Genomic DNA, 15,792 nt, shown 5'->3' on the forward strand with positions numbered 1-15,792 from the left:
AGGCTTAAGTAATCCTTGGGCAAGGTCGAGGCAATACAGAATGCGATCAGGACCAGGATGGGGCTTCGTTTTGCTAAAATCAGTATTTTCCCCTGAAATGGTAATATTCATTAACCCCCCACACCAAACAAAAATGTTACACAAATTCCCCCTCACCCAAAAGTATTCTGATTGCTGTACATATATTGAAAGAGCGATGAACAGGTATTCATTTTTAATCTTGGTAATTGGTGAGTTAAACTGAATAGTCGGTATGATTATTGATCATACTATTTTAATCCAGTTAGCCCCATGACATCAAACATGAGTCATTTTCATGTAAGGAAAACAATTAGTATTTGGGGGGCCAGTCCTCAAAATCAAATGATTCAAATTAGAACTATACCTCAAATCAATCATGAAAACTTTGTTTCATTGTACTTGTCAGCAAACTTAAAACGCATTGCATTTTTCAATTGAAAAGATGTATTTGCACATCATTGATTTCAGAAGTGTCGAAGACGTATGTACATCAACACACAGGTACTTCAAATTATATCACTGTACTATATGCACAGAGTTTGAATTGATTTTGAGATAACAGAGGGCATATATCAGGCAGTCCTCTTTTCCCGAGCCCTGACACTCGGAAAGAGACTCCGTAGGCCCCAGGCAACATGAAAACTTACACCCTTTTGGCCCAGCTTTTTTCGACTATAGTTTTGGTTGGATGTGCACGTGCTCAATCTCAAGGTGAAACAGAGCTTGTTTACGAATCGTTTCCATTGCATGAATGCTGACAAGCTTCCTTGGGCAAATTTCAGACAGGAGGAGTGCCTTGCCAAAAATACTCCGGTCCATGGATCGTGCAGATTTGGCAGATCCATTATTTACTCTAAGAAACTTTGTTGCAAAGAGCACACAAATTGATCCATCGAAAAGCGAGCAAGAGGCTAAAATTAAGCAACTCCAAGGTGAGAACTACAGCAATAAGCTGAAAAATCGAATAGCTCTCACTCCCATTCATTCCAACCAATCAATATGGAGTAAATGTGGAAAAGTATGATTTTCCTCATCTCTTTATCAAGTAATATTTGTATTTCTTGGCGACAAAATGTAAGAACGGACCAATTTGTTTTTAGATTTGGAGCCTTGGAAACGATCCAAATTAAGAGCCTTGATTGACCAAGATGCTGATGGAATTTTAAAAAAGAGTTTGGACATGGCCAAAAATGAACCGATAAGTCAATTGCTTGCTAGCCGGGATTTGGAAGACTATATCCTTCGTCATGTCATAGCACCAATCACACCTGTCTATGGAGTGTCCGAAACGTGCTTTAGCCAAAGCATGGAATATGCTAAGCATCTCTTCATCAATGCTACCCCTTGGGCGTATCAAAGTGAGTATTGAAGTTTCCAATCCTTGGTGTAGAGAGTCAATATCTATATCTACAGATATTGCTCATTACGTATGATGAATCTCAGTACATAATGAGCGTACGATAGTGCTGATACACAATGGCCGTACTGTAGAACAATTTTTTGCCATTCTTATTTCATCCCTTTGAATTTATCTTTATTGATTGACGCACGCACATTTCCCATCTCTTTGTGTAAATATCGATCCAAAACATCAAATCCTATGTTCTTGTGGCTCATTAAACAAACTGATTTTTAATTTAGTATTTAATTTTTTGTTTCGGTTGGCGGCAAGAATATAAATCGGCTCGTCTGAAGGGGGAAGAATTACTTTGGTTATTTTTGGGCAGAAAGAAAAGTAATCAGGTCAAATGTCAAAACTTGAGTGTATCTATGTAAAGTGCGATATTGTTTAAAAGCATTTTTCAGCATAAAGGTTCATAGACGAAGGATTTCATAGGAGTTAAGAACCATATTTAGCTTGAATTGCTTTTAAAGAGAGTTTGAGCTTTTTCATCTTGAAAAAGCGCCTTTTTAGCTCTTACCTCTGAGTTGGCATTTGGACGTTGCCCAATATGAAAGTTGACTCACTGTGGTAACAAATGAATTTTCATATTGGGTATCGTCCATATGCTAACACCAAGTCAATGATTAAGTAAAATTTGCCGTTGCTCTGGGGCTGAATTTCGGCCCCAAGTTGATGGAGGATATCTAGAATTGGGTGCATTGTCGTGCTTGCACATGTTCTGACCTCACGATAGTGATCGTGTTTCGATGACAAAGCGGGACTTCATATCTTGCCGTTTGTAGTCACTCTTCTAGCTAATATGTCAAAAGCTGTGCCCATGAAAACGAATTTGGCTCGAGGAGGAGTCTACGTCTGTTGGAAATAATGACAGCCTTTATTGTGACTCTCGGTCAAGTCAAATCGTAAAATGCATAAAATATCTTTTAAGAAATATAATCTTTAAAGACAATTCTATGGAAATCAGCAGTACACTGAGATAGGACTTGCATAAAAATTAGCATCTGATATGTTTACTTGGTACCAACTTGTGTAGGAAAAATAGCCTATTTTCATCAGTTTAGATCCCAATTCAAAAAATTAGATGTTGGTTTTAGGTAAGCAATCTTTTAATCTGCGCTGTAAATTCGTAAAGCCTGAAAGGAAAGTTGTTTTTATGGCTATAACCATACTTAGGTGTTTATAGGTACTTCCATCAAAGCCTTAAAATGTATATACCCTTTTTCTCTCTCCTTGCCTAACCCTTTTATAACATGGTGACACTGAAGAAGGCATTCTAAATTGTTCGTAACTTTCAAAGGAGACCAAATCATGTTGTTATTTAAACCCTAAAACTGCATATTTGAATAAATATAAACAATTATTGATGAACGGTATTGAAAACCCCATTGTGAAGAATGGAAGTCATTTAGAATTTGCCATTTTTGCCGCTGTTTCAACGGAATATGACGAAGTTCCATTTTCTTCAAAATGCACCAATTCCGTGGGATGGCAAACTTGTACAACACTTCGATTGTCAAAATACGCTGTTTGCGTCAGATTGTTTCTTAATCTTAGTGTTGGATTCGACTGGCAAGGCGCCAGATGGCGTTTTGACAGATACTCTGGACTTGTGTGAGATTTTGAATCGGTGGACACCACATCCAACCCTCTGCGACTCCATCCCTGCGTTATGGGATGTCATCACCATACCAAAAGGCAATACCATGGCCCTCGGACACTACGAGGGATGTGTGGCTGCTCAGACAAATGGAGTATTGTCTCAAGATGGGCCGGGAGACTTTGTGGGCAACTTTTGCTTTGCTGACTTGGTTGCGTTTGAATTTGAAAATCCTCCAAAACTGAAAAAGTCCTTAGGATACTTGGACTTACTCCACCCCAGTGCCAAAGTTCCTGGAATCTTGGATTGGATCAATCAAATCGTACCGGATAACATGACTGATGGGGTAAGGTTGTTTTCAGGGCAGTAGTAACGAAATTACAGTAATTCGTTCCTTTTTTCGAAAAGGAAGTGTAATCCCATTACATTTTGTAAAGCTAAAATTCTAATGATCCATCAATTCTCCATCAATTTTAAATGTGAAATATCTAAATGATATGTACTCCAGAAGAAGGTAATATACAGTATGAGCGATAAGTTTGGGTTCCGACTTGAAAACTCAATTTAGGGCTAGTAATTTTATGAATTTCGCGCCAAAATTTTGATCGATATTCCAGTTGATATATGATGACAAATTGAAGTTAGAAAAACAAATAGAAAATGAACTGGAAATCCATCATGAAAGCAGACAAAGAGCTTCGTGCGGCCATCGATAAGCTCCATGTTGCTGGGAAGTCAAATTCTGAGATTGAGAAGCTCTTTCCGGACGAAAAAGTGACCCGACAGTTCGTCTGCAAGCAAGTTCGACGGTTCAAAGAGACTGGTGGGATAGACGACAGGCCAAGAAAAGGTCGGCCACCGACTAAGAGGACCCCACCTGCCATCAAACGGATCAGGGAGAAGGTGAGGCGAAATCCATCCAGGTCGATCAGGACGATGGCCAAGGGGGAAGGGATGGCCTCTAACACCATGAGGAGGATTATCCACAAGGATCTTGGGCTAAAAGTCTACCGTAAATGCAAACGACACCTGATCAGTGAAGCCTCGATGCAGAAAAGGCTGACCAGAAGTCAGGTTTTATTGAAGTTGCTGCAAGCTGACATGACCGGCCCAATCTGTTGGACCAATGAGAAAGTTTTCACCAAACAGACCGTGTCTTGGACTCCAATATCACATCTATCCCCCTCCACCATCGATCAGTCTTTCGGAGACAAAAACCGTCCAGTATCATGGTGTGGGCCGGCGTGATGTCCGATGGCAAGAAGATGCCCTTGATCTTCATTGACATGGGGGTCAAGATCAACAGATGGCATTACAAGTCGATACTGGAGGACAAGGTTGTTCAATGGCTTCGCAAGACCTACTCTGGCGGTCCTAACGTATTCCAGCAAGATGGAGCAACACAGCAAAAATTGTTCAAGACTTTTGTCAGAAAAATTTTGCAAGCTTCTGGAGCAAGGAGATGTGTCCTCCCAGCAGCCCCGATCTCAATCCAATGGACTTTTCTATTTGGTCCATTCTTGAGGGAAGGGCTTGCAAGACAGCTCACTTCAGTATTGAGACCCTGAAGCGCACCCTGATCAAGGAATGGGATGCCATTGAAGATGATACTGCGAGTGCCGTTTGTGCCTCCGTCATTCCTCGTCTCAAGAGGGTCATTACCAACAGAGGCGGGCATTGTGAGAATGTCTGAGACAAAGGTTGATGCCTTTGACCAATTCAATGAACGTGGAAAATACAAAATCCAATATTGCCTTAAAATAGCCCAATAATTGACATTATGTTGGAACCCAAACTTATCGCTCATACGGTATGTAAATTGGATACTAATACTCGGTAAGTATTTTGAAAGTCGATAAATATTTGGAAAATACTTCAAATGTTTAATCAAATACTGTCGAAAATAATCATTTTTGACCCATTTTCGAAGACAGATTAAAATAGCAGCGAAAAAATACAATCCAAGTTAACACATCAATTTTCTAATACTTCAATTCTTTTAAAATGCATGATTGAATTTGCAATGTACCATAATTTTTGACACCTTAACTTTGACCGGATTCAAAATCCCCACCCTCAATATATCTATTTGACTTTTTAACACCACCTTTCGCCTCCCAAATTTCAAGTTTCACATTGGCATACGAATCTTTTCCTCATAAGATTGATGTTGTTAAAGTCATTTAAATTGGGAGAAAGAAATTGTATGCTTATTGTGTATTTCCATTGGCATAGCCAAACAGGCATGGCCAAGAATGGGAGCAATACAGTGCTATCTTACCTCCATTGGTTGAAGAAAAAAATAACGCGTTACCGTTGCTTTTTCTTTTTAGAAAAAGTAACGCGTTACCGTTGCTTTTTCTTTTTAGAAAAAGTAACGCGTTACAGTTATTTTTACTCGTTTACTCGTTTTTAACGTTACTCGATCCTTTTGAAGAAAAAGAGGACTAAAAACTGGGAAAAGCTTATGCAATATGTTAAAGTTTAAGAAATATGACGTGAAACAAATGACTCCTGTGATTATTTTTTTATCGCATCAGCGGCAAGTAAGTCATTGCATTTGAGACGAAATTAAAGAAGAAATGGGTGGAAGTAGAGAAGAAAGTAACGGTAACGGCAAGGCTGAAAAAAGCGTTCTGTTCCATTAGCGTTACTATTTCAGAAAAGTTACGCGTTACCGGTTGCGTTACTCAAGCCATGATTGATTTTACATACAGCTTATTGGTTAATTTTACTTCTCAATATTGGAGTCAAAATGGTAAAGCTGTTAGTAAGAAGGTTGGATTTAATTTGGATTCAAGACTCTCTCTGAGATCAGATCTCACCTTGGTTTTGGCTCAAAGCTTGAGACCTCGGAGGGCCCCTTCCCATCACTAATGCTTAGCAAATAAACATTGTCCATGCTCATTAGCAAAACAATTTAGCTGGAAGACTTTAAATTTAGGACGGTTTGAAACACAAATGAAACCATTAATTTAGCAAGTATGGTCTTGATGAGGTAAATCAACTGAAATATTGGTCATCTAAAATCCTAATAAAAGTCATTGTAACTAGTAACCCCATGACATGTTTTGGCAAATAAAGGTTGTGTAACGAATTACTCTTTTTGGCCAAAGTAATTGTCACTGTCATCCGTTCTTTTTGTTGAGGAACGATTAATGCCCTGGTTGTTTTAGGCCCTAAAATTCAGTTCACTCGAAGGTATAGAGAAAGGCTGAATGTATTGTTTTTTTTTCAGGATTTGGTGAAATCCTATTTAGAAGCCATCAGTGTACAATTTGGACAATGTATTCCAAGCGGTTGTTCTGCTGATGATTTCAATATCAATGCTTTTGTCATCTACAATGGTCTCAAAGCAACAGCTGTGGCGTTTTGTGGTACTCAAGAATATGATGATCAATTCACTTCACTCTCTAGTACAGGCTACGGAATGGTGTAAGTTATCTTTGAATCTAGTTGATAAATGCCATGAATGTATTGGTCACCTTGGTTGACAGGTGTGCAAGAACTTCTCAGGGTGACTATCTCATATTTTGTGAATAACTCTGGTTCCATTGCAGAGGTCTATTTGGTACCATTGGAGCATTTATTGCTATTTCCACCATCGTGAGGGTTGGACCCTTTAAGTAGTTATCATAGGTTGACAGACTGAAGGAGGCGCCAGGTCGTATTACAGACCAAGTCGCGGGGAGAGGGTGAAGATATCACCACCTTCTAGTGTCTCAATTTTCGATTACTGCCTATATATTATTAAGTAGACACAACAACTGGCTATGAACGAGAATTGATTATTGGTAGGGTGGAGAGGGTGAGAGGGCGATTACCATCATAACAGAGATCCATACTTTATCCGTCTCTGGCATACTACATTAGTAGTACTAAATATAAGAGGAGAGCAGAGGCGAGACCCCGATGATCAGACAAGAGTGGGTGTACGCTATGTTCTAAGCATGCTCTCATATTTTAGATTACTGTCTATATCTTTAAGTAGCAGAACAACGGCATGACCTGCGGTCATGATTTCAGACAGTAAGGGGGGTGGGTTGTACGCTATGTTCTAAGCATGCTCTCAATATTTTAGATTACTGTCTATATCTTTAAGTAGCACGGGCATGACCTGCGGTCATGATTTCAGACAGTAAGGGGGGTGGGTGTACGCTATGTTCTAAGCATGCTCTCAATATTTTAGATTACTGTCTATATCTTTAAGTAGTCACAACAACGGCTCCTGCGGTCATGATTTCAGACAGTAAGGGGGGTGGGTGTACGCTATGTTCTAAAGCATGCCTCTCATATTTTAGATATCTACTTTAAGTAGTAAAACAACGGCATGACCTGCGGTCATGATTTCAGACAGTAAGGGGGGTGGCTGTACGCTATGTTCTAAGCTGGTCTAATATTTCACGATTACTGCTATAACTTAAGTAGTAACAACAACGGCATGACCTGCGGTCATGATTTCAGACAGTAAGGGGGGTGGGTGTACGCTATGTTCTAAGCATGCTCTCAATATTTTAGATTACTGTCTATATCTTTAAGTAGCACAACAACGGCATGACCTGCGGTCATGATTTCAGACAGTAAGGGGGGTGGGTGTAAGTTATGTTCTAAGCATGCTCTCAAAATTTTAGATTACTGTCTATATCTTTAAGTAGTACAACAACGGCATGACCTGCGGTCATGATTTCAGACAGTAAGGGGGGTGGGTGTAAGTTATGTTCTATAGCATGCCGCTCAATATTTTAGATTACTGTCTATATCTTTAATAGCAGACAACAACGGCATGACCTGCGGTCATGATTTCAGACAGTAATGGGGGTGGCTGTACGCTATGTTTAAGCATGGTCCTCAATATTTTAGAATTACTGTCTATATCTTTAAGTAGCACAACAACGGCATGACCTGCGGTCATGATTTCAGACAGTAAAGGGGTGGGTGTACGCTATGTTCTAAGCATGCTCTCAATATTTTGATTACTGTCTATATCTTTAAGTAGCACAAACAACGGCATGACCTGCGGTCATGATTTCAGACAGTAAGGGGGTGGGTGTACGCTATGTTCTAAGCATGCTCTCAAAAAATTTAGATTACTGTCTATATCTTTAAGTAGTACAACAACGGCATGACCTGCGGTCATGATTTCAGACAGTAAGGGGGGTGGGTGTAAGTTATGTTCTATACATGCCCTCAATATTTATTATTACTGTCTATATCTTTAAGTAGCACAACAACGGCATGACCTGCGGTCATGATTTCAGACAGTAAGGGGGGTGGGTGTACGCTATGTTCTAAGCATGCTCTCAATATTTTAGATTACTGTCTATATCTTTAAGTAGCAAGAACAACGGCATGACCTGCGGTCATGATTTCAGACAGTAAGGGGGGTGGGTGTACGTTATGTTCTAAGCATGCTCTCAAAATTTTAGATTACTGTCTATATCTTTAAGTAGTACAACAACGGCATGACCTGCGGTCATGATTTCAGACAGTAAGGGGGGGGGTGTAAGTTTATGTTCTAATAATGCCCTCAATATTTTAGATTACTGTCTATATCTTTAAGTAGCACAACAACGGCATGACCTGCGGTCATGATTTCAGACAGTAAGGGGGGTGGCTGTACGCTATGTTCTAAGCATGGGTCTCAATATTTCCGATTACTGCCTATAACTTTAAGTAGTACAACAACGTCATGACCTGCGGTCATGATTTCAGACAGTAAGGGGGGTGGGTGTAAGTTATGTTCTATACATGCCCTCAATATTCCGATTACAGTCTATATCTTTAAGTAGTACAACAACGGCATGACCTGTGGTCATGATTTTAGACAGCCAAAGGCGGGTCTGTTTGAACTGAAGAGCCTCTACTACAGAGCCTGTCCACGTACGGCATGTTGGCCAAAATACACCGATTGAAGGATTTTAAACACGTATTCCACTTTAAATCTCAATTGAAGCCTATTTGGTTTACTATAGTTTTCTCGCAGAGGCCCGGTTGGGCGTGGTTGGGGCCAACGTGTTTGTTTTGATCCCCCCCCCAGTATAGAGCGTAGTAGGCCATACACGAACGACCGATTTGGCAAAGTGGGCGGATTGGCAAATTTTTTGTGTCGAATCGACTCTACTCGTCGAGCCTAGGCCTTTTGGTTTTCTTCACTTGTGGCTCAGACCCGCCCCTGGGGGCGTATTTTGAGCCAACGTGTGTGCACGCACTGTCTAAGAGCGTAGGCCATACACGAACGATGGACGTGTTTCAACTTTGCACGGGCCTCACGCCCAAACGGGTTGACCGTTCGCCCGTCCCGCAGGCGCATTTCGCGGCGAACTATCCAGCTCCTTACATTTGAAATTTCAAGCAATTCTGATCCCCATTGGCCGTAAAAGCACTCGTGGTGGGGCTGGTCTGATTTCAATTTGAAAAGTGCCGATTTTCCCCGCCCATTTTGGGGGCGTTGTAGGCGTTTGATCAAGTTGAAATTTTGATATGATACTATGCTCGTCAAGGCGGTCATTTTGGTATCCTCGGATTTTCGATCCGTCGGCGGGTTCTCATTGCCCAACACAGCCATCCAGAAAAGGGAGGGAACTGTACGAAAAATGAAGTCGATTTCCACGGGCGAAATTAAAACGCCTATAACGGGCCAACGGCACGGGCTACACGCTTGAAATATAGCCACGAACATCCGCATGCATTGTGGGCGTGTCGTGTTAAAATTTCATCCATTCGGTTCGGTGCGAGCGGAGATCCTTCGCCCGTTTTGACGCGCCTGGAAAAGCACGGGCGCGTGCGGGTGGCAACTTGGGGGCTCTCTGGACGGCCCTGCGGGCCTGGAATCGCGAAAATGGTTTTTTACAACGGGGCTGGCCCGTTCATCGGTGCACCCGCCGGTGCCCTCCACGTGTCGGTCCGTGGCCCGGGGCCGGCGTGACAGGCGCGCTACTAAACGTGCCCGATGCGGGCGAACGGGCTAATGAACCGCCCATTTAAAACCCCGTAACTTCAAGTCGGGCGTGGACACGTTTTTTCATTTTTGTGTACCACGCCCCCCGACACGCCCAACCCGAGCGTAATCGTGTTTGAAACTTTAAACGGGCGTAACTTTGCTCGTGGGCGGGGCTGCGCCCCGAAAATCTAATACAACAATGACCCGCCCCAAGGTGTGGGTGGCCCCAATTTCCAGTGTCTAGCCCCCCGGGAAGGCGCCGAAAAACGCAACCCGTGAAAACATCACTATTTTTATTAGTATTGAGGAGGAGACAATGTACGTTCAAATATAGCCCCTTTACGGGCCTCTCTTTTTACGGACCAAGTTCACAAGATCTTGGACCATCCTCTCTAACCGTATAAAATCCCGCTTATCAACAAAACTAGGTTGAAAGGCAAACACTTGTAAAATACTGGGTCGCAAAACGAAAAACCTGATGTTATCAGTAACTATATTTTAGCTTTCGAAAGATGTTCTAGCCTTTAAATGAAGAATTGATTTATCAATATTCAAAGCAATAAGATATGCCATCATACAAGTATATGTTACTTCTAGAAACTTACATGCTATCTTATGTTTATAAGATTTCACAAGGTACAATTCTTGGTAGGTGTGCATCGCAATTATATCCAAACACCTTTGTAAGAAGTCAAATTACATGATTTAACAATACTGATTCATAAATGTATCTAGCAGAAAAATGAATAAATGAAATTTTTGTCACAATTTTAAACTTTACAGGAATATTTTTTGCAAAACGGAATGAAGGTAAAATTTTAAGGGTCATGGTTTACAACACATTTGTGACTTCACATTTTTACACATCTATTTCACAATATTGCATTTTTGCCGGTTGACCCATTGTTGCATGGGCTAATTTATCTATTGTTATTATTCTATTATTTTAAACGGTTTGGCAGGACCATAATTTAATATTGCGTAACGGGTTCGTAATAATGTTGGGAAAGAATTTTAGTTGGGCCAAACTTGCTATCATAGCTTCAAACAACACAAATGAGTAACAGCTTAGCTATAGTTTAAGATGTAAAAGACTTTACTATAACCCGAGTATGCCTGAAGCGTCACTATCATTGTTACCTATATCCTTATCAGAAATCTTTATCTCTGTTAAAACCAATTCGTATTTCCTGCCTGGTGACTTCATCACGTAGACGTGGCAGACATCAGTTAAAATGGACTCAGTTGTCTGGTGAAATTTTTTGCTCTTAGTAGAGACCATAGAAAACCATAACTAGAATGCTTAAGTTCAACAGGAGCTGTACCGCATGAGCATGTTTTCAGGTCAGCTGACGCTGGTGGAAATGGCACAAAATATTTCGTTAAATCTCGCTTCAGGCAAGTTGAATAATTATCATGAAACGTTTGTTATTCCTCTTTAATCTTAATTCCTTTTGAATCTTACAAATATACAGGTAGAAAGAGTGGTACAATAATAAAAAACATGCTTTTTAGGGCATAAATACACGTAACATGTCAAAAAAAGATTTGGACATTAGTAGAGCAAATCATGTACTCTATTGATTGCCCTTGTTTAGCATCGCATCTCGAAATCTCGAAAGTGTAACAAAAATGTATCCGAAATTGCAACGCAATGATGAGGCATTTGGAATTTCGTTTTAATCTCCCAACAATGTGCTTGAATGTGGGCGACATGATTGCGCCTATACGTAAACAAGGTAATTCCGACACCTCTGGATGTCAGCCTGAACCCAGGCTTTTCCTTGCGTTTCAATTAAGTGTTTCCACACAATGGATGAAAACTTTAACTTGAGCCCCATTTTAACCTCTTCAAAATTTCGTTCTTAAAAATGTGGTCAGGCAACTCACTCAAGCCCGTTTTATGAAGCGTGCTGGACGAGAGCAATTGCTTGACAACGAGTCTTATTAGGGGTTTCTACTCTGAATTTGGACGAGCCGTCAACGATTCAAATTTGCACCATAGTTGTCCTAAGTAGCTTGACTACGAATGAAACATTTTTTCACCAGCGACAGCTGAGACGAAAACATGCGATCGCAGCGCCCTTGATCGATCTATATATGAAGTTATCTATGGTAGAGACCCGGATTCATCTATAGTTCGTAGAGCCTGGAGACCCTGGATTCATAGCCGCGCGAGGTTTGACAAGTGGCTCCACTTCAAAAATGTAAACAATAAATAGAACTAAAAAGTTCCAAACAGATTTTGAACTGATGCGTTGTATAAGAAAGAGTTCTATCATGACAAGGATCATTGAATATTTTCTTCAAGGCTATGCCAAATTTTATTTGAATACCAGCAGATTCATGGATATGGCATTTTTGATCGTTACTTCTGTTTTGTTACTTTCTAAAGCCTCTCTGAACCCATTTTTTCATAAGATTAGATTGCTAAAATATTTCATTAGATTATTCATATTAACATTATCAAATGTGAGCTTCCTCAGTCTATCAAGAAAGAAGTCCCTTGTACTTTACAATGTAATGTGTTGAATATGGTTATATTTTTTTTTTGAAGTGCTTTAGTCTAACTTGAGACTGGAGGCATGCGAAAGATCAGTGTATCAACTACATTTTATTGAGAAATAACACACTAATACCACTGTAATGACAAAAGACACTCCTAACCCTGTGGAATGAGTTGATCAAATCCATGGTGGATCAAATTTGTCATAAATCTTTCAAAGCTTTGCCCTGTTATGCGATGTAAACGTGCGACCTCTTTTTAGAAGGAACTGATTCCCGGTCGGGAAGATTTTCAAACAACCCAGTTTCGTTGACAATTGGCGTATCCATGCCTAGAGCATCTATAGTAGAGCCTAATAAATCGAGTCAAACACATTCTCCCACGACTTATTTAGAACTCTAGACGCCTTCCCAAAAGCTAGGTTGCGTTACTTTTCATTCAGGGTTTTCGTGGAAATATCACAGTCGAATTTTCAAGTTCTTATTCAAATTGTTTTCGTTAGCCAATAACAGAGAAGTCAATTCCAATCAGAAATTCTTTTTGAAATCATTTTGTCGTACGCTAGCCATTTAGGCTCCACCCTAAGGCAAATAGCACTAGTCAACAAAAGCATCACCTTTTCATATCCATCCATTAATGCTATCGAGCCCTCTCTTCTCCAAGCATCTCCAATGCAACATCGCCCTGCGGTTTAAAAAAAAACCGTCGATGAACACTATCAAATTCAATTGCAATCTTAAGACCGACTCCACAGAGCTAATTTTTGCACTTGTCCTGAGCAATCTTCTGCGGCATTTTATAGGGTAATCATGGGTTTAAAAGGACTGAAAACCGAAACATGTAAGCAGGGTTCTTTTCCATGGCGAGAAATTTGTTTCCACACCGTAATCATCATTTGTCAAAACCATTGCACTTTTCTTAGCTCTTTGTAAAAAAAATATGAATACAGAAGCAAGTCATTACTTGGTCCATTGTGGATAGGCGCTCACTGCCACCATTTCTAATCCTCTAACGAGAGCCGTCCATGGATTGGATCTCCATAGACCTATGAGTGGTGGTCAGCGCCCTTTCTCACAATCCGAAACTGTCTTTGTTAGAAATGAAACCTGGAATCTGGATCATGGAAGAAGAAACATAGAATAGTAAAATTCGAGTTGGTTCTGCATCTGAATCGGTAACCAGTGGACAGTGCCATCCCGCCGATAGAAAAGTCAGATACCATACCCTTACAAGCCTTTAGCTGTCACCCATAACCTCTGAAAACGAGTTGGCCTGGTTAGCTCGCATCGCACTCAATGACCTGGATCATAATAATTTAAAAGACGTTAAAATGAATGGTCGCCATGAGCATAGTATGTTCATAATGGAAATCATTACGTTTTTAATCAACTAAACCGGGTAAGGAATTAGTTAGATCTGGAACTGAGTAATCTTTTTACGAAGTTAACCTTTGGCCAATGCTGATCTTCATATCTAAAAAATTCTCTCCAAGCGCTGAATGATGTCGGTTCCTTGTACCAGAATGAAATGATTAACATAAGAAAAGAAATTCTTGACTAAGGATGCACGGTCGAATGGTTAGGCTTCTAAAAAATGTCCTGATAATTGCAATTCTCGTCTCCAACTTGCCAAAAAAGTCCACGGTACACATAAATCTACCTGGTCGTTCCTGTAGTCAAGAGCTCGGCCATGATAAATGGACTTTTCCTCAAGTTGTTTAGTGCCAGAAGGCGCAACCAGCCCAAGAAGAGCGACCCCTGATACCATTTTATCCGAAATGGCCTTTTTTCTATCATGCAAACCAGAGGGACAGAGGAAGACAGGCTTCCAAAACCTTCGCTAGACAAGAAGAATGACAGTTTCGAGGAGTTGCTGCAAAATCTCGTGGTTCATCAGCGTATTTCCATATGAAAGCCTCTTTTTGGCACTCTTTCAATGCAAGAGGAGGCACGAAAACAGCGACAATTCCTGACACTTGCTTTGAGTGGGTACGTCAAGTTTAAAGTGGATTTATTCGAGTAAAAACGAAATTTGATATACTCGAGGATAGTCAAGAGACATCAGGAGAACAATATTGACGCAATGCTTGGCGAAGGTATCATGATTGCTTTTAGTCCATATCTTGGAATCTTTGAAAATAATGTTCGCTTCACAGCGTCCTTGTAAGTTTGATTTGGGTTTTTGGGTAACACTTTGGCGCTCCCAACCCTGCTTGATGAGTCCTTTCGGTCAGCCTGAAATTGAGAAAGATGTTACATTTATTGCAATCTATTACCCGAAACCATAGGCATTAACTCTGGCTGTGTTAGAGCAAAATCGTCACTTACTTAATAGAGAAGTGACAAGCTTTGGAATTTCATACTAGTGCGCCCTCTGGTTCTACTATGAAGTAAGTGTCACCATGTTTCTTACTGATGACAAGATGTTTGAAGCAAATATTCTCTTCGTATTTATTGCCATTTTTGTCACTTGCCAAGTTATGACATCTCTACTATATGAATGTTGGACTTGCATGGTTTCAGATGACTCTCGAACGATGTCGTAAAATGGCGAAATAATTTTGTCAATGAAGATTTGGAAAGACTGGATGTGCAAAAATTGTGGTAGTTTTTGTCGCGATTGTGGCGCAGCCTAGCTAGCCCGCATGGCTGAAATCCGAGCCGGTTCTTTATACGGCTCTATTGGTAATACAAGGAATAAATTTTCCAATATGATCTAAAAAGTCCGCAAAAATAAGCCTTGGTTCTTTTGGGTAGTCCCGAGTTCAAAGAGGATTTTTCCCCGTTGAAAGAGTAATACTGAAATGGAGTTACTTTTAAAAGACTGTGTCCATTAATACGCTGAAAGGTAATCAAATCACTTTGAAGTTCATGTTTGCGAAAAAATCGCTTCCTTAGCTCAAAAGCTTTACGTGACGCAGAAAATGCATTGACTGTTTATTTTGTTAAACCAATAACTAGGGATGAACCAAACTTAGAAAATAAACACGTATAATGTCCCGCATTGTTCTTTGCAATAATATCAAATCGCATTTAACGGGAGAATCAAGCAGATTAAGTCTTTGGTTTGGTTTTTCACGGGCTTTTCTAACTGCTACAGGGAATGCAATTTCCAGTATAATAAAATAAAAAGTTATAATTCGCTATCTATTCCTTTCAATCTTTATATGATATTTGATCTACCAATGAATTTGAGTTGGCAGACCGAGCTAGTCCTTGAATGTAGGGTTGATCTGGAATCCTATCTAAAAAATTGTCCAAGTCTGACTTGAAGGATGCTACTGATCAATAAGGACTACGTATTTCCAACAAATATTAGAGGGA

At 40.3% G+C, this 15,792-nt stretch overlaps 1 protein-coding gene across 1 annotated transcript in view; it reads left to right on the plus strand.

The window, feature by feature from the left end:
- The first annotated feature begins 615 nt into the window (after positions 1 to 615).
- The window catches only part of LOC131887376 (uncharacterized), a 15,712-nt gene continuing 535 nt past the window's right edge, over positions 616 to 15,792 (plus strand). The window contains exons 1-6 of the mRNA XM_059235966.1: positions 616 to 732; positions 804 to 953; positions 1,122 to 1,379; positions 2,981 to 3,369; positions 6,262 to 6,458; positions 6,584 to 6,627. Coding sequence (XP_059091949.1) covers positions 657 to 732; positions 804 to 953; positions 1,122 to 1,379; positions 2,981 to 3,369; positions 6,262 to 6,458; positions 6,584 to 6,627 — 1,114 coding nt within the window. The 5' untranslated portion in view covers positions 616 to 656. The remainder of the gene's footprint in view (positions 733 to 803; positions 954 to 1,121; positions 1,380 to 2,980; positions 3,370 to 6,261; positions 6,459 to 6,583; positions 6,628 to 15,792) is intronic.

The sequence above is a fragment of the Tigriopus californicus genome, chromosome 9, assembly GCF_007210705.1.
Source record: "Tigriopus californicus strain San Diego chromosome 9, Tcal_SD_v2.1, whole genome shotgun sequence".
NCBI lineage: Eukaryota > Metazoa > Arthropoda > Copepoda > Harpacticoida > Harpacticidae > Tigriopus > Tigriopus californicus.